The sequence below is a fragment of the Pongo abelii genome, chromosome 9 (assembly GCF_028885655.2).
Source record: "Pongo abelii isolate AG06213 chromosome 9, NHGRI_mPonAbe1-v2.0_pri, whole genome shotgun sequence".
In the NCBI taxonomy this organism is placed as follows: Eukaryota; Metazoa; Chordata; class Mammalia; order Primates; family Hominidae; genus Pongo; species Pongo abelii.
Genome location: NC_071994.2, coordinates 104,027,155 through 104,047,121, shown reverse-complemented (window position 1 = coordinate 104,047,121; position 19,967 = coordinate 104,027,155). Strand labels below are relative to the sequence as shown.

The following is a 19,967-nucleotide window of genomic DNA, read 5'->3' as shown; positions in this document are numbered from 1 at the left end:
GGAACCGGCCCAGAGAGTCAACTGGAATACATTTAATAATACAGTAATTAGCTCCTGCCCTTTTTTGCATGAAGGAATGAATCCTATAGCACTTATGTCACAGATAGTCCTAGATCTTCCAAATTGGCTTATATCCTTAACATAATTCTCTATTTATGGATAGGCAACATTATGCTGGGGAATTAAACAACAATGGAATTAATCAACAGGGAGGCTCTGCTCATTGTTGTCACTTAGAAACTTAGGCGATCACTAGAGCAGTGGTAAGAAAAGGAAGTGAGATTCATACAACTTCCACTCACATACCATAGAAAGCAAGATTTTTAGCCACTTGCCACTTCACAAAAAGGAAGAAAAAGAAATTATTTAATGAATAGTACTTAACGCTTTCCACAAATTCTAATCAAGATTCTAATGAGATTTGGGGAGAAGAGGCTGAACTTGACAAACCTACTGAAAATCCATCTTTAAAATTAGAAGAATAAATAGACAAGCATTATAAAAATATGCAGGGAATTAGAAAGCTGCTATAATTAATACAGCATGGGAGAAGAGATATACTGAACTTTTGGGCAAATCAGACAAGTATATATTAGAACATAAATAGTATAGTGGAAAGCACAAATCAAAGAGTCTGAAACAAATAAATGTTAAGAAAAATAGTTTTATATTTGGAAAAAAAACTGTTTGGATATGTAGCTCAAATTATATCACTGAATAACAGATAATTGAGTTAAATGTAAACACTCAAATAATTAAAAAAACAAACTAGAAGAAATAGAAATCATCTTCAATCTCAAATACCTTTTATAAAATAAATGCAAGGAGAAGATTGGCAAAATAAAACTTTGATGATTTGGTAGTTATGAACTTAAACCTCTCATTTGCCATTAAATATGAAAATATAAACCTCCAGGAATAGACAGTAGGTTGAACAAACATTTTTACATTGTTCTCTCCAAAATTACACTAAAGGCCAGATGTAGTGGGTCCCATTTCTAATCACACTTTGGAAGGCCAAGCCGGGCGGATGGCTTGAGCCTAGGAGTTTGAGACCAGCCTAGGCAACTTGGAAAACCCCGTCTCTAAAAAAAAAAAAAAATACAAAAAATTAGCCAGGCATAGTGGCAAGTGCCTGTAGTCCCAGGTAGCTGGGAAACTGAGGTGGGAGGATCACCTCAACCCAGGAAGTCGAGGCTGCAGTGAGCCATGATTGTGCCACTGTACTCCTGCCTGGGTGATTGAGTGAGGCCCTGTCTCAAATAAAAAATAAATAAAGATAAATAAAAATAAAAAAATTACACTAAAGTCTTAGTAAAGGGATTTACTATGAAAAATTAAGAAAAAATGATTTTACGTTCATGTTTATAGCTGAGGGAAATATAGGGATTGGTTGGTAACCTTAAAGAGAGTTGTGAAGGTTTGAAATGACTGCTATTTGAAGTAGTCCAGAAAATTAGTACAGCCTCTATGGAACACCATATGGAGATTTCTCAGAAAACTATAAATATAACTACCGTTCTATCTAGCAATCCCACCACTGGATATCTACCCAAAGGAAAAGAAATCATTATATCAAAAAGACACCTGCACTCTTGTTTATCACAGCACTATTCACTATAGCAAAGATAGGGAATCAATCCAAGTGTGTATCAACAGATAATAGGATAAAGAAAATGTGACGTATTCACACATACATACACACACACACACACACACACACACACAATGGAATAGTATTCAGCCATCAAAAAGAATGAAAATGTGTCTTTTGCAGCAACATGGATGGAACAGGAAGTCATATATCTTAAGTGAAACAATTCAAAGACAAAGTCAGATACCACATGTTCTCGCTTATAAGTGGGAGCTAAATAATGCATGTACATGGACATAGAGTGTAGAATCATTGACAGTGGTGCCTTAGAAGGCTGGAAAGGTAGGAGGGAGGTGAGACATTACCTAATGGATACAACGTGCATTATTGGGTGATGGTTATACCAAAAGCTCAGATTTCACCACTATGCAATATATTCATGTAACAAAACTGCACAGATGTTCCTTAAATTTATATAAATTTAATAAAAAGAGGTTCTAGATGTACATATAGATGTACATACTAGAGTTAAGTTTTCAATTGACAAAAATTTGCATAGATATACTGAATTGCCAGAATTACTCTTCAGAGTCTCCTTTATATACAAGATCTTGAAAACTCAAAACCAAAGAATTAACTTATTTGTTTTTCATAAGTTTGTATCTCTGGCCTTATTTTCTAGGGGAAATGGAAACCAAGGTTTGATCAGGGTGCAGGGGATAAATATATGCTTAAGAAATAGTAATTTTCCTCCCTGTTCCCTGAGATACAACAATATTGGAATTAGGCCAAGGCTGGGCATGGTGGCTCACGCCCGTAATCCCAGCACTTTGGGAAGCTGAGGTGGGTGAATCACTTGAGGTGAGGAGTTCAAGACCAGCCTGGCCAATATAGTGAAACCCCGTCTCTACCAAAAAGACAAAAATTAGTCGGACATGATGGCACACACTTGTAATCCCAGCTACTCAGGAGGCTGAGGCGGGAGAATTGCTTGAAACTGGGAGGCGGAGGTTGCAGTGACCTGAGATTGTGCCACTGAACTCCATCCTGGGCGACAGAGCAAGACCCTATCTCAAAAAAAAAAAAAAAAAAGAAAAGAAAAACAATTAGGCCAACTAACAATCTTAGAATGGCCTCTCAGTGTTCCAGTAAAAGAAAGAGTTGCAAGTCTGAGGTAGAAATGATTAAGCTTAATTAGGAAGGCATGTCAAAAGTTGATATAGGTTGAAAACTAGGTCTCCTGAGCCAAGCAACTAGCCAAGTTTCAAATACAAAGTAAGAGTTCTTGAAGGAGTTTAAAAGTGCTATTCCAGTGAACACATGAATGATAAGCAAAACAGCCTTATTGCTGATATGGAGAAAGTTTTAGTGGTCTGAATAGAAGATCAAACCAGCCACAATATTCCCTTAAGCCTAAGCCTCATCCAGAGGAAGGCCCTGATTCTCCTCAATACTAGGAAGGCTAAAAGATGTAAGGAAGGAGCAGAAAAAAGTTTGAAGCTAGCAGAAGTTGGTTCATGAGATTTAAGAAGCCATTTCCGTAACAAAGTATAAGATGAAGCAGCAAGTGCTGATGTAGAAGCTGCAGCAAGTTACCCAGAAGATCTAGGTAAGATTATCACTACTTATGAAAGTAGCTGTGCTAAAAAACAGGTTTTCAGGGTAGATAAAACAGCTTTCCACTGGAAGAAGATGTCATCTAGGACTTTCATAGCTACAGAGAGGAAGCCAATGTCTCTCTTCAGAGCTTCAAAGGACAGGCTGACTCTCTTGTTAGGGGCTAATGAAGCTGGTGACTTGAAGCTGAAGCTGGTGACTTGAAGCTGAAGCTAATGCTCATTTATCATTCTGAAGATCCTAATTTAAGAATTATGCTCAATCTATTCTGCCTGTGGTTTATGAATGGAACAACAAAGCCTGGATGACAGCACATCTATTTATGGCATGGTTTACTGAATATTTTGACCCACTATTGAGACTTACTGCTCAGAAAAGAATACTACTTTCAAATATTATTGCTCATTGACAATGCACCTAGTCAGCCAAGAGCTCTTATGGAGATATACAAGGAGATTAATGTTTTCATTTCTGCTAACACAACATTCATTCTGTAGTTCATAGATCAAAGAGTAATTTTCCACTTTCATGTCTTATTATTTAAGAAATATATTTTGTAAAGCTGTAGCTGCCATAGATAGTGTTTCCTCTGATGGATCTGGGTAAAGTAAATTGAAAACCTTCTAGAAAGGATTCACCATTCTAGATGCCATTAAGAACATTCGTGATTCATGGGAGAAGGTGAAAATAGCAACATTAACAAGAGTTTGGAAGAAGTTTATTTCATCCCTCTTGGATGACTTTGAGGGTGTTCAAAACTTCAGTGGAGGAAATAACTACAGATGTGTGAAAAGAGCAAGAGAACTAAAATTAGAAGTAAAGCCTGAAGACATGACTGAATTGAAGCAGTTTCATGGTAAAGCTTGAAAGATGAAGAGTTGTTTCTTATGGATGAGCAAAGAAAGTGGTTTCTTGAGTTGGAATCTACTTCTAGTGAAGATTCTATGAAGATCATTGAAATTACAACAAAGGATTTCGAAGATTACATAAACTTAGTTGGTAATGCAGCAGCAGGACTTAAGAGGATTGACTCCAATTATGAAAGAAGTTCTATTGTGGGTAAAATGCCATCAAACTGCTAGCATTGCACGCTACAGAAAAATTATTCACAAAAGAGTCAACTGATGCAGAAAACTTCATTGTTGCCTTATTTTGAGAAACTGTCATAGCCACCCCAACCTTCAGCAACCACCACCCTGGCCAATCAGCAGCCATCAACATTTAGACAACACCCTCCACCAGCAAAAAGATTTTGACTTATGGAAGACTCAGATGATTGTTACCATTTTCTAGCAATAAAGTATTTTTTAGTTAAGGTATGTTCACTTTTTAAATAATGCTGTTGCACACTTAATACATTCTAGTGTAGTGTAAATATAACTTCTACATGGACTGGGAAACAAAAAGATGCATGTGATTCACTTTGTTGCAATATTTCCTTCATTGCAGTGGTCTGGAACCAAACCGGCTATATCTCCAAAATATGCTTGTGTAACAAAGTGGCTGGATATAAGATAAATATTTAAATATTAATACCTTTCTCCCATATCAGCAGAAAGGCATTAGAAAACTTAATGAAGCAATTTTTAAAATTACAACAAAAAGATAAATCATCTAGGAATAATCTTAATGGCAAATACTTGAGATTTATACAAAGAAGACAAAAGTTTACTAAGAGATCCAAGTATTCATTAAAAAGAAGGGGAAAAAAAGATCCAGATTACATGCAGCTGTAAACTAAGTCAAACCAAGTATTTAAGAAGCACGTAGAATAAGGCCAGGTGCTCTTTTGAGCAAATGCTAAGTTAAATGCATGATCCATTGATACAGGTCTAAAATAGGTCAGCTGAAGTGTTCTTTAATATACCTATTAGTTCTTATATTCTTCCAGTGAACTAGAAGTTTATATGTCCTGAAGCTATCAATAACACTATCTCTTTCCTATATAAGGTGTTTTTTTTCTAGAGTCATGTATCAGAAGAAATCATTATATAGCTCAGAAATATATGGTATAAATTGTTAATGTCATCTTTTTATACACAACTGCCACTTTTAATTGTCTTCTTACAGTTCCTTTGGAAGGGCTACGAAGTCAAACCCAGTTTGAGGAGATGAGGTCAAGCTACATTAGAGAGCTCATCAAGGCAATTGGTTTGAGGCAAAAAGGAGTTGTGTCGAGCTCACAGCGTTTCTATCAACTTACGAAACTTCTTGATAACTTGCATGATGTAAGTATTTGGTTGATTCCGGAATATCAATGATTATTCTCTGAATTTCCATAACTTTTTAAATGTTACATGTAAATTTTACTTTATATGATTTTCTCAGATTAATACTTGTATTTTAAAAGTGTTTGGATCACGCTGCTCAGACTTTGTATTGTGGTTTTTTTTTTTTTTTTCATTTTCAATGTAGACCACCCAAATATTCTTTTACAAGTATTTGTATAATGTGAGGGTAATTTAATAGCTGATAGAAATTATGGTACATTTCCTGAATATGTTCTAAAATATTTGTGCCTAAAATTATAAAAGATTTTATATATACAGTAAAAACAAAGGTATGTATGTGGAAAATAAGACTCATGCCATTTTCAGTGGAATAAAAATAACATTGCTGATGGATGGGCAATGAGGCAATATATAGCAAAAGTTAAAATTTGCATGCTTTTCAAGTTTCTATTTTTTAGGATTTATCTTAAAGAAATAATTAGACAAATGTAATATACATGCAAGGATGTTCACCATAGCAGAGGGGGAAAAAAGAAAAGCAAACAAGAAATGCCCAACATCAGAGGTGGATTACTAAGACAAGATATCTGTGGTTTGTCAAGATGTATGAAATACAAGCTTTTATTGCTACTATATTCAGATCACATTAAAATGACAGTGAAGACATAAAAAAGCTACCCACTCTCCAGGTCAACTTTTGAGGTCTTACTCCTGAATATGAACAGACAGCCAAGATTATGAGCTATTTGAGTAAAGCCTCTAAAATGAAAGGCAGAAAGCAAAATAAAAAGAAACTTGAAGGAAATAAACACCAGTGCAGAGAACAGAAGAAAACTTCTAACATCCTTAGAGAAATAAGAATGATATGGTATCCATGACATGAGAACAGAAAACATTTTTAAAATGGACATTTAGCAAGAAAATACTTTTGGATAATTAAATGAAGAAAGGCAGAAATTAAAAATTCAATGAAAGGGCTGAAATGGAAAGGAAAATCTGAGGAAAAATAAAAGATCAAAACATGGAAAATTAGAAAGAAGAGTTATAGTAAATTTAGTATTCAGGGGATTCTAGCCTCCAATTAATAGGAATGTCCAGAAGAAAAAATAGAGAAAATCAAGGAGAGAAATTTATGTAAGAATCATAAAAGTTGCTGGAACTGAAACATATGAGTTTTCTAACAATAAGGGTCCAGTGTAGAGGCACTGCACGATTGAACTGAGGTACATTATTGTAAAATTGTACCAGGCCAGAAATGAAGAGAATATTTTAAAGTATACCAGTGATGAAAGAAACAGGTCACATAGAAGTTATCAGGATTCAGAATGATGTTGGACTTCTCTGCAGCAACACTGGAAGCCAGAAGACAGTGGAGCAGTGCCTTCAGAATTTGATGGAAAAGAAAATCTTCAAAGAATTTCATACCTAGCCAAACCATCAAACAAGTACAATGGCAGCATGAAAGTATTTTCAAACATGCACGGTCTCCTAGAGTTTACCTCAGATACAACTTTCTCAAGAACTGCTACAGGATGTCTTATAACAAAACATGGGATTAAGCCAAAGATCCACCCCAACAGAGATGCAAAGTGATGTCCCAGCACAATAACTGTGCAGAGCAGTAGTTAGTCTAGATGGGAGCAGTAATACAAAGGGTTCTAGGATACCAGCTCTAGGAAAAATAAATGGAACTGAGAGATTACCACTAAGTGTGACTGTAATTGAGGTGATTTTTACAATTCTGTTGGAGAATTTGACTATGGCTTTGTGACAAATATAGAGAAAACAAAGCAAACAAGAACACAAGGTGATTCACTTTTGCAAAATAAAAATGAGTCATAAGAATGGAGATGCAGTCCAGCAGAAAACCATAAAAAAATCTTTATAATATAAATGCTGGATATTGACTTTAGCTAAAAATTGAGCCAAAAGCTCTCTCTGGGGAGAAGAGAACGTGTATGTAGTTGAGGAAGAGAGTGTCTAGTATAAGAGAGCTTCATTTTCTTCATTTCCCATAGTAGAAACTAAAACTAACTTTAGTGGAAATATAGAAATATCAAAAGACACTGGCTACAAAAAGTTGAAGGTAGTTGTGTCTAGGGAGCTGGAATAGGGATGGGAAGAAGTCTATCAGGAAACTGCTAGGCTGCATTGATGATGCTGCTGCTGTTTTTGTTTTTATAATCATGTGGTACTACTTGACTTTTAACATTATACACATGAATTACTTTGATAAAAATTAAATGATATTGGATTATTGGCATAGGAAGAACCAATATGTTGTTATATAAAACAGCTAGATTAGCAAATAGAATTTATGAAACGTGTAATATTGTGTGTATACTTGGATATGTCTGTATACATGTATAAAAAGAAAAAAACTTGAATACACCAAAATGTTCACACAGCTTATCCTGTAGAATTATGAATAACTTTCATTTCTTTAATCTTTCCATAATATCAGAATGTTCTATCACGAGTATATAATATTTTACATATTATTCTAGAAAATGGTGGGAGTCATTTTCATTGTAAGAAAAAAACACCTTGAGAAGTATTTATATTATAAATAGAAAAATAAATTGTCATGTTTGAATAGCATATGAATTTATTATTTTTATTACATGTTTTCTACTCATTTGTTAAACCAACAGCTTGTCAAACAACTTCATCTGTACTGCTTGAATACATTTATCCAGTCCCGGGCACTGAGTGTTGAATTTCCAGAAATGATGTCTGAAGTTATTGCTGCACAATTACCCAAGATATTGGCAGGGATGGTGAAACCCCTTCTCTTTCATAAAAAGTGAATGTCATCTTTTTCTTTTAAATAATTAAATTTTGTGGTATGTCTTTTTGTTTCGGTCAGGATTGTGAGGTCTTGAGTTTTTATAATGTTCTTCTGAAAGCCTTACATTTATAACATATCATAGTGTGTAAGTTTAAGAGAAAAATTGTGAGGTTCTAATTATTTTTCTTTATAAAGTATAATTAGAATGTTTAACTGTTTTGTGTACCCATATTTTCTTGAAGAATTTACAAGATTGAAAAAGTACTAAAATTGTTAAAGTAAACTATATCTTATCCATATTATTTCATACCATGTAGGTGAGGATTTTTAACTTTTGCATCTAACAAATCGTCGACTTAAGAGAAAAAATCTTACATGTAATAACACAAAGCTATTATATGTTATTTTTAGGTAACTCCCTTTGTCTCAATTATATTTCCAAAAATGAACCTTTAAAATGGTATGCAAAATTTTGTCTATATATATTTGTGTGAGGAGGAAATTCATAACTTTCCTCAGATTTTCAAAAGTATTTTTGATGCAAAAAATGTAGAAAATTTAAAACCACTAAAATAGATTGATGTTCTTCAAACCAGGCAAAACAACTCATATGTTAAGACCATTTTCCAGATTGGAAACACAAATCTCTTAGGAAGTTAATAAGTAGATTTGTATCATTATGCAAATAGTATTGTGGGTTTTGTAGGTTTTTAAAATAACCTTTTTTGGGGAGAGAATTGTCCTCTAATGAGGTATTGCGAGTGGACATAAGAAATCAGAAGATTATGGCCTAACTGTACTCCTTACCACCTGTGGCATGTTGAAAGTTAGTCACTCTTACTGATTCTCAATTCTCTCACCTTTGAAAGTAGTAAAATATCTTTCCTGCCAATTGCTCCTTTGGGTCAGAGCTTATTAACATCTTTTCAAATCAAAGGAAAGAAGAAAGGGAGAGGAGGAAGAGGGAGATATCAATTCACATACCTTTCTCCTCTTTATCCTCCACTATCATGAATTCATCTTATGTTTCAGCCATGCAGATCTTTTTACCATGAAATTTCTTCCAGAATTTTCCACCTTTGACGCAAATTCCATGCATGTTTCAACCTTCGAGACTCAGCCAAATGTCATTTCTGTAAAATGTTCCCTGAGTCTTCCAAGCAGTAATTTGCCTTCTCCTAGAGTTTACCTGCCATTTTGTGCACATTTGAGTTACAGTAGCATGTTATTTTACAATTGTGACTCTCCTAGGAGTCTGGGAGCCATATAAAGTGGACAATAGTGTTTGTTGACTGAGAGTTGAATGACATTTTCTCTCTGTCTTGGTATTACTGTAGATTTCGATCATTCTTTGGTTACATTTTTGCATATTTCTGTACCCATGACTTTATCACTTTCTTCTCCCATGCTTTATCTCCATCAATTTTCTTCATCACTTTTAAATTTTCCACCTTTGCTTCCTACTTTGTGAGATCTCTCCCTTTACTGACTATAACATAGAAGAATAGAAGTGTATTTTATCTGTCTTAAGGACAATACTTTAGATTCCTTGTTCTAAGTTTTTAAACTGAATGAATGGAATATTATTTCTCTCACTAAGCAAAATTCCACAAAACAATTATTTCTTATGTTTATGTAGCCTTAAATTGTTTTGTACTGTAAACCTCAGCATAAAAACTTTCTTCATTTCTAATTTAATTCAACAAATATTGATTGAATACCTGGTATTAGCACAAGAAAAATGTGCTAATAAGCCTTATGAGAATTTGGAGCTGAAGAAAGACTATATAACTCAGGAAAGTTACAGTCCGGTAGTAGGTATAAATTACAGTGCCTGATAAATAGGCATTTTAATATTTGTACACTCAACATATACTAGATAGGTGCAAAACATTTACATATAATTTTACTGATACCCGTGCAGCACAAAGGTACTAACATTAAAGTAAATATTAAATAACACCTTTATGTGTCAGTAATTCATTTGCATTAAATCTTATTGAAAAGGCTTTCAATATACTTTCCCCACAAATGTCATCCCAAGAAAAAAGTATTTTTAACATCTCCCAAATATAATAGTTACAGGAAATCTACCTCTGTGAGAGTGACACCTCTCAGAATGAACTGTGTGACATAAGAAAATGAATGTAGGTCTATCCAAAAAAAAAACCCAAGAAACAAAAACAATATTATTAGCCCTTTATGCTTAAGTGATGGACTCAGGGAACAGTTGATGTTGTGATCATTTTATTATCTGATTCTTGTTACTTTGAATTAAACCAATATTTTGATGATATAAATCATTTCCACCAGCATAGATTTAATTTCCATAATAACTTTAAAATTTTCTAATTTCACTCAACTATGAGGAAATAGAATGTGGTGGCCACAGGTTTGGCTTTTGTTAAAATGTTTGATATCTTCGATGTTGATCTCTGTCTGCAATGTAGATGTCTAAACACTAGGATTTAATATTTAAGGCTAAGCTTAAAAAATTAAACACCTTTTTAAAAAGAATATGGCTTCACCAAATGGAAAATACCTAATTTCTAAATCTTTTTCTCTACAAAGTCCTATCTACTAATGTCTCCATTACTATTTAGTCATCATAACCATTATCTTCATTTTACACGTCGTGTTCTTTCTGGTAGCTCTAAAATGACACTAAATCATAAGAAGACAGGTTACATATCAGGAAATACTTGAAAGTTACTGAAATAGATTCTTGAGTTACTGAAATAGATTCTTGAGTTAATGAAAATATTTTCCGTAAAAAGGTTTGAAAAGCCATTTGAGTCTAAAGCATTATACCTCCATTATCAGTAGTTATGTGACAATTGTGTGTGTGTTTAATGTTTAAAGATGTGGCACTTTTTAATAAGGCAATGCTATGCTATTTTTTCACATTTAACATTAAGATAATTTATTGCTATACAGATGATATGGAAATATGATGAACAATATGTTTTTTTGCCAAAACTATGCCTTGTAAGTAGCCATGGCATGTCAACCTTAAATTATCCACAGATAGTCATGTGTTTGATGATGGGCACTGTGGAGATAGCTGACATAGGACTGTGCCCCCCCTTCTCTGCCACTTACTAGCTGGATGAGATTAAGCAAGTCATTTAACCGCTCTGATTAAACTTGCCTTTCCCAAGTGCTTTGTAATGAATAGAAATGGAAACCAAAAAAAACATATACAGGCCTTCAGAAATAGTAATTGCTACTATTTTGTTTTCATTAAGCCATAGTTCTGGCTATAATTTTATCAAACTCACCAGCTATATTCTACAGTGAAAGCAGGATTCTAGAAAGTCTCATTGTTTTATTTATGTCACCATGTGCTATGATATATTTGATTGAATTCATTTGAAATTAGGGCTGGAAGTATTCAAGTAATTTCTTCTGCTGAAAAAATACAGTGTTTTGAGTTTAGGGCCTGTTTTTTATCAAAGTTCTAAAGAGCCTATCACTCTTTCATTGTAGACATTTTAAAATAATGACACTGACTTTAACATTTTTAAGTGTCTTTTTAGAACAGAGAGCCTGACTAGAACACAGCCCCTCCAAAAACCCATGCTCAAATTATTTTTACTATGGCAGCAATTCCACAAAAGGGAACAATGGGTTTAGAAATTACAATGAAGTCATCAACCCAAAAAACAACATTCCTACCCCTAAGAAGGTTATGATACAAAATGCCCACAAGAAATCTATGTCTGCTTTAATCTGTCTTTTATTCCTTTGGTAGGATGGCTATTACATTTTTAGTTTTTGCTGTGAATACCTGAGCAGTTTCTCTCATCTGTACTTATCCTTCACACATCAGAAGTCAGGATAGAATATGAATCATTTTAAATATTTTTACAACTCCAGAGCCATGTGCATAAGAAGCACTCAAAACTTGCCAAAACATATATTTTTTTCAAATTTAAAGATACTCTATTTTTATATTCAATAACTCAACAACTGTGGTCCCCACTGATAAAGTGAAGTGGACAAGAAGACAAGTAATGGCATAAGTTTGTTTTTCCCAAAGTATGCCTGTTCAATAGCCATTGGATGTGGGAAATTTCTACATCTCTTAAAATTTTACAGGAAATACATAGCCAGATAGTCTAGCAAAAGTTCACCAAGTCCTAAATTGCTTATCCTTACTACACTAAGTCATGAAATGATTTTAATGAAAAGAACATCACCTAGGTTTTGTGGTTTCTTTTTTTCTTATTCATGGCTGAGTGAAAAGAACAATCTCTGTTTCTCCCTAGCATCTGCAGACTATTTAATGTACCATTATTCCACACTCTATGGTCCTTATTAAATCCAAAATTGAACAAAAAGCAGTAAAACAACTGACTACTCACCCACATTATAAAATATAATCCAAGCCAGATTAGTCAACATCCATAAGATGAATCCAAGCTGAACTGGGCCTAGATTATTGAGTTCAGGTTGGATCACATCCCTATTTATTAATAAACTCAGGAAAGAAGGCCTTGCAGACCATCAGTTAGCTGGAGCTAATAGAACCTACACTTCTAAAGTTAGGCCTAGAATCAATGTGGCCTTATGAAAAGAAGCAGGAAAGAAGAGTTTTCTTCAATAATTTGTACACCCTGTCACTGGAGAAAATTTAAGAATTTGGGGGTGTTGGTAGTAGGTTAAACACAGCAGCTGTTCATGGCTGAAATGATTTAATACATACCTTCTCTGAATATCCTATAACCAAAGCAAAGGAAAACACCGAGGGGTTTGTTCTCCTCCTTGGAGTTGACCTCATTCCAAGGCAGAGCTCAGGTCACAGGCACAGGGGCTGCGCCCAAGCTTGTCCGAAGCCTTATGCAGCTGTGGAGTCTGGAAGACTGTTGCAGGACTGCTGGCCTAGTCCCAGAATGTCAGCCTCATTTTCGATTTACTGGCTCTTGTTGCTGTATGTCATGCTGACCTTATTGTTAAACACAGGTTTGTTTGCTTTTTTTCCACTCATGGAGACATGGGAGAGGCATTATTTTTAAGCTGGTTGAAAGCTTTAACCGATAAAGCATTTTTAGCGAAATGTGAATCAGGCAGCTAAGAAAGCATACTCTGTCCATTACTTTAAAGAAAATGTACAGATTATTAACTCTGCATTGTGGCATTAGTGTCCTGGTCAATATTTGGATAGGTATGAATAAAATATTTAAATGGTATTGTAAATAGTTTTCAGGACATATGCTATAGCTTATTTTTATTATCTTTTGAAATTGCTCTTAATACATCAAATACTGATGTATTCAATTTATCAGATATAAATTATTCTAAATGAAGCCCAGTTCAATGTTTTTGTCTTGTCAGTTATATGTTGTTTCTGATCTCTTTGTCTATGATGTTTACTAATCTGAGTTTTTACTGTTATGAATTATTTTAGACAGCAGTGGTTTTAAGCTTTTTGCCACTAAAAATACCTTTTATTTTCTCCTCCCCCAGAAAAGTCTATACCTTGAAGTATCTATCCACCAAACTGTACTTCTATTAAGAAATATTTTGTTTTCTTAATGTTTTGTTACTCAAAGACATATCAATGAAAGCTGCTGAGCAGCATGAATAACAATTATATCCACACAGATTTGATATATTTTGTGCAGCCTTAACTTGATAGTATAAAATGTCATTGCTTTTTAAATAATAGCTAGTCAATGGACTTCTATCACAGCTTTCCTAAACTAGGTTAAGATCCAGAGCTTTGGAGTCATCATATATTACATACAATTAAGTTATCTTTTTCTAAGGGCTTTAAAATTCATGAGAATAACCAAAAAAAGTATGTGGAGAGTTAATACAAACATACCATATTCCTGTTAAAACAGAGATGTGGCTCTGCTTGTTCTCCATAAGGTAGAAATACTTTCCAGAATTTGCCTAGACTAGTAAGCCCTGAATTTGCTATGATTAGGGATAGGAAGAGATTTTCACATGGCAGACTTTAGAATTCCTCACTTTAGCCAGTAAAGTATCTCCTTTTGATCTTAGTATTCTGTGTATTTTAACTTCTCTGAGTTGTGCATGTTTATAAGAAAAATCAGCACAAAGGGTTTAAGTTAAAGCCTTTTTACTGAAATTTGAAAGAAACAGAATATCAAAGTTCTTTATATTTTGAGAGGATTAAATATGATTTACAAAAGTTACATGGAGGGCTCCCTAAAACATTAAATTAATTATTTTTTGTTGAAAAGTCTTACTTTAGGCATCATTTTATTCCTCAGCAACTAGCTTTGAAGCCTTTACTGTGTTGTATGCCAGTCACTCTGCCAGATTGTGGAGATAACCAGTGTTCCCATCTTCTCCGAGCTTAGAGTTGGATGGGGAATAAAGACAGGTAAACAGATAGTTACAATATTGTACTGTGAATGCTTATGCTGGAGGAAGTACAGGGAACTATTGGAGCACCTAAGAGGAGCACCTACCTTGAATTTAGGGGTTAGCAGAGGCATCCTGAAAAAAGTCAAGGCTAAGCCACAATCTACAAGCAGTTTAGGAATTAGCAGAACGCGCAGGGTGAGGAGATGCCAAAGGCAAGAAGAGAAGAGTATCACAAACAACATTTTCACAAACATGATGGGGAGAGAGAATGTGGGGTGGGGATGGATGATGAGACTGAAGAAGAAAGCCAGGTCTAGATAATCAGTGGCCTTGTACACCATGTTAAAGAGTGTAGACTTGATTCTGTTGTAAACAGGAAAGCAGCACAATTCATATGAATATTTTAGAAGACTCCCACTGGAATATGGAGAATAAAGTTGGAGATGACTAATCCTGGAAGCAGGGAGAACATTTTTGAGGAAGTTGCACTATTTTGGTGAAAATGATGGTCATAAACATGAAGAGTTGTAGGTGATCATGACCTCCTCTCTAATTTTCCCGAAGGGTTTTGAAAGATATAACATAGGAACATTGACAGGACTGATGAAAGCAGATGAAATACACCATATAAATTGTCAAACACAAGGCCAGATGTCTAATCATTTTGCTTATGTGTTGAAATTACAAATTTTTCATCAAGCAAGAAACCAAAAATTACAAAACTTAGTTTTCCCAAGTCCCAGAATTCTATCTGTCCAAACAATCTGTACCACTCCACCTATATCCCTACCTTTGCATGTCTGTCCAACCTCAAAGTCCAGGCCTATACACACGGGTAAGACTAGAGCAGCTCAAGGTTCAGAAAATGAGAAAGAGGAACTGAGTTGTGCTGAACCCACACAAAATAAACACATTCTTTGTATAGATTCTTGGAACCTCAAGAGGAGAGGAATTCACCTAACTCATAGGTATTTGATGGTATGAATCCATGGCTGGGCTCAGCTTTTAAAAAGCCTTATCTGGGATTCCTTCTATGGAACAAAGTTCCATCAAAGCCCATTTAAAAGCCTACATTAAAAACAAAATTCTTGCTGCATTGTATACAAATAATGATGTTATGATCAAATAATCAGATGCCATTATCAAGTGGAATTACAAAATGGTATACCCACTCCAAAAAAAAAAAGCTACATTCTCAGTAGAACGTTGTGACTTCATGAGCCCTCCACAGCCTTGGAGCTGAGGAGGGAGCACTGGTGAGCAGTAGGTTGAAGAGAAAACTTGGCGCTTAATAATTTATCCATGTTTTTTCATCTAAAAGAGCCTTGGTTTTGGATTACCTTATTCAATTTCCATCAAGGGCTGGTTTTCCTTTTTAGTTCCACTAACCAGACAGCAGCTGGGAAGGAAGAAGGTTTCTATGTGTACATAGTAGCTGTGGGAAGAAGGTTTCTTTCTCCAGGTCCTCACTGGCCATACACCAGTCCCTTGTTAGTTATGCCTGGTCATAGACCCCGTTGCCGTCGTCTCATATTTAAGTCTTTGGCTTGTGAATTTATCTATTCTTTCAGCTTTAGCACTGCAGAGTGCTGGGACTTTGCTAACTTCCATTTCTTGCTGGCTTAGCACATTCCTCATTCCTCTTAGGCCCAGCTGTTTTCTCATCTGGCCCTGCTGTGGAGTCACCTTGCCCTTCAGGAGAGCCATGGCTTACCACTGCCTGCTAAGCCTCCACTCAGCTGCCACCACACTAAATCCAAGCTTCTCTAAGATGTCGCAGACTTTACGGGCAAGCATGAAAGGCTTGATTTTCCTGGACTTCCCTTTACTTGTCTGAATCTCACCTCCTTCAAGTTTCAGTCTCAGAATGTAGGCATTTGTCCTCTTTGTCCTACTTCTTCCTTCTTCTGAATCATGAAAGCCTCTCACTTCCTCTTGCTGTGTGCTGGAGGCTTCTGTCAGGTCTTAGAATGAGTTCTCATCTAGTCCTAGTAGCTTTTGATGCTTAAGTCCACCTTCTAAGGATACCTTTGAGATTTAGACCATGTTTTTCGCTTGAGAAAGCCCTAATCTCCAGACTTGCCTTTCTGTGGATTTCAAAGACCAATTGAGGAAGTCAAAAGCTGAAGGTTGACTTTCTTTGAACATTTCCGCTATAACAATTCCAATTCTCCTCAGAGCAATATGCCTGCCTCCAACTGACCAGGAGAAAGGTCCAGTGCCAAAGAGAAAAACACAAAGATTAATTATTTCAGTAAGCATATACTTTCAAAGTGCTTTGGGTATTCATATGAGGTTTTCTGTCAAGAGGGTGAGACTCTTCATCCATCCATGTGTGCCTGACAGTTCTCCTGGCACTGGCTGGTAACAGATGCAAAACTGTAAAAATTAGGTGATCATGGATTTTAACGATATCATCACATACTTATTTTCTATGTAATGTTTTAAATTTCCCCTAACATACTTTGACTGTTTTGCACATGGTAGATATTCACATTTTTTTCTGTTGAAGTTGATGAAATCTTCAAAATTATCTACCCCGTTGCTTGTTAGTAAAACTAGTGTTAATACTTGGCAAGAGATGCGGGGAATCTTTCTCACGACTCACGCCCTATTTAGTTATTAATGCTACTACCCTATTTTGAGTAAGTAGTAGGTCACTAAGTACATTGTCCAGAGTTATACTTTTAAAGATATTTAGCCCCATATACTTCTTGAGTCTAAAGTCATACACTTTGCTCCTCATTTCTGAGTGGGAAAGACATTTGAGAGTATGTTGACAATTGATCTGAAGGTTTTTGCTGAGAAGGTGAAACTGTCCTTTCATCTGTGTATGCCTGGGGCTGGGTCCCTGGCAGTGATGGGGTGACAATGCAAAGCTGTAAAAACTAGGTGCTAGTGGGCACCTAATATCATCATCATATACTTATTTTCAAGCTAATATGCAAAATCCCATCTCTGTTTTTAAACTAAGTGTAGATTTCAGAGAAAATATTTTGTGGTTCACATAAGAAAACAGTCTACTCAGCTTGACAATTGTTTTATGTTAAATTGGCTGGTGGTTTGAAATGAATCATTTTCACATAATGTTTTCTTTAAAAATATTGTGAATTTAACTCTAATTCTTGTTATTCTGTGTGATAATAAAGAATAAACTAATTTCTATCTCTCTTTATTAATGAATTATAGCATCTAAAACCTCAATACAATTACATACAAGACACGCACTAATCATCAGTACATTTTTTACCAGTCATTTTAAATTTATAACAAACATTTCAATTTGTACAATGCTGTATGTGGCATAAGGTGAGATATTGATATGGAAGATCTGGCATTATAGAGAAAATATCCTTGACTGCGTATGCATTTTAGCAAAGCAAAGAGTGATTCTCAGGCAATTAAGTTGAAACCAACTACACAGTGTTTCAATCAGAAAGACAAAATACAATCAACTGACATCTAGTGAGATTCAATAATATACTGTTTTGGCTATTCACATTGATTAAAAAGTTTGGTATTATACAAGAATTTTCATATGAAATTTAATACATTTCACATTAAGGTGAATGATAATCTACTTGTAATAACAAAGTATTTCAGACTACACTGGTTTCATTACTAGGAGTATAATTTAGTATAGCTCTAGAAATACACAAATATGCTCCTTTAGTAAATAAAATAAATGCCTAAATTCTATAAGGAACTGATGCAGGCAAACCCCAAAATGGGGGCTCAGCTTGGGAGGATTTTTGGCTTAATTCAGAAAAGAATTCAAGAGGGAACCCACAGTGAAAGAAGCCAAGTTTATTGGAGCAACAGCATCCAGCAAAATGGCTACTCCATAGGCAGAGTAGCCCTCATGGGTTGCTGGCTAGCTCTATGTATACCAACTCTTAATTATATGCTAAATATGATGTCTGTTATTCACAGATTTTCTGGAAAAGCTGCAGGGAGTTCTTGGAACTATATAAGTTAATTTCTGGGTGTTCCCATGGCATTTGTAAAGTGTCATGGTGCTGGTGGCAGTGTCTCATAGCCTGCAGATGCATTATAATTTCTAGTCCTAGCTGATTTGGGCCAGTTTCTTAGCTACATCCTTTTTTTGATCAGCAGGGTCATGAAAACAAGTCCTGGTGATCTTTTATCTCAGAACCATGTTAGGTCTTGGAGACACAAAGATAAATGAGTAGAACAGGATTCTTGCTGTAAGTTTGAGTTGATACAATGCCACATATTATTGTTTGAAATGTCAAAATACTTGTGTCTTATTGAATCAACTAGATTTGGAATAGACTGGAAAATCTGGAAAGCTTTATTGGATCATTTGGCCATGAAAATGTTCCTATCACTTAAACACTTTATTTATTCCTGGTTAATACTATGTTTTCGGTTTTTAAACATGCCACCATATTCAGATTTACAAATGTAAATACTGTTGAGAAACTTCATATTTACCTATGAAACAACATGCTGTTTTTTTATAAATACTTGATTCTGATCGTTGGTGGAGTTTTTCCAATCGAAGTTAACTAATGAATAAAGAGAAAATGTGGGAAGTGGTTGTGAATGTCAACACACATGAGACTTTTCCCTTGTGTCACTGTATGTCACTGTATGGAGTCACTATAACAAACTAAGAATATAGCTCTCTCTACACTAATCATGAATAAATACTTAATATCAAAGATCAAGTTTTTTAAAGCTATATTTTAATGGCAGGAGGTTATATTTACCTAATCAGATGAAGTTGAATCCCATCTTATAAATGATCGAATCCAAACAAGTAGAATAACTATAATATGCAGAGATCCGTGACCAGTTATTTGTGAGCAGTTTGGAATTCATAAAGCTTAAACAACTTAGGTACTCTATGAAAAAGCAAAGTATTTTTATGTCTGAATTAATTATGTCAGCTACCCATAATTATGCTTTGATATAAGGGAAGAAGTATAGGAAGAATATATGCTCTGGAGCTACACCTTCTCAATCTCATTTCAGGCTGTACCACTTGCTAACTATGTGAGCTTGTAACATGCTTTCACTCTCTGCCTTAGTTTTCTTATCTGTAAAATGGATATAACAATAGTACCTGTTTCATAGGGTTGTTATGAGGATCAAGTCAGTATAAGAAAAATAAACTTAGAGCAGTGTGTGACATAGCAAGCACTATTTCAGTGTTTCATCCAAATTAAGTGGCTTTTTCCTTAATAGATAAATGATTAAGTGTACAAAAGATATTAAACTTTTTTTTTTTTTTTGAGATGGAGTCTTGCTCTGTCACCCAGGCTGGAGTGCAGTGGCACAATTTCAGCTCACTGCAACCTCCACCTCCCGGGCTCAAGAGATTCTCCTGCCTCAGCCTCCCAAGTAGCTGGGACTACAGGCGTAC

General features: G+C 35.0%; 1 protein-coding gene across 1 annotated transcript in view; it reads left to right on the top strand.

The window, feature by feature from the left end:
* PGR (progesterone receptor) overlaps positions 1-17,735 on the top strand; it is a 99,705-nt gene extending 81,970 nt beyond the window's left edge. The window contains exons 7-8 of the mRNA XM_002822387.5: positions 5,282-5,439; positions 8,097-17,735. Of these exons, the coding sequence (XP_002822433.2) occupies positions 5,282-5,439; positions 8,097-8,252 (314 nt within the window). The 3' untranslated portion in view covers positions 8,253-17,735. The remainder of the gene's footprint in view (positions 1-5,281; positions 5,440-8,096) is intronic.
* Positions 17,736-19,967: the final 2,232 nt, after the last annotated feature.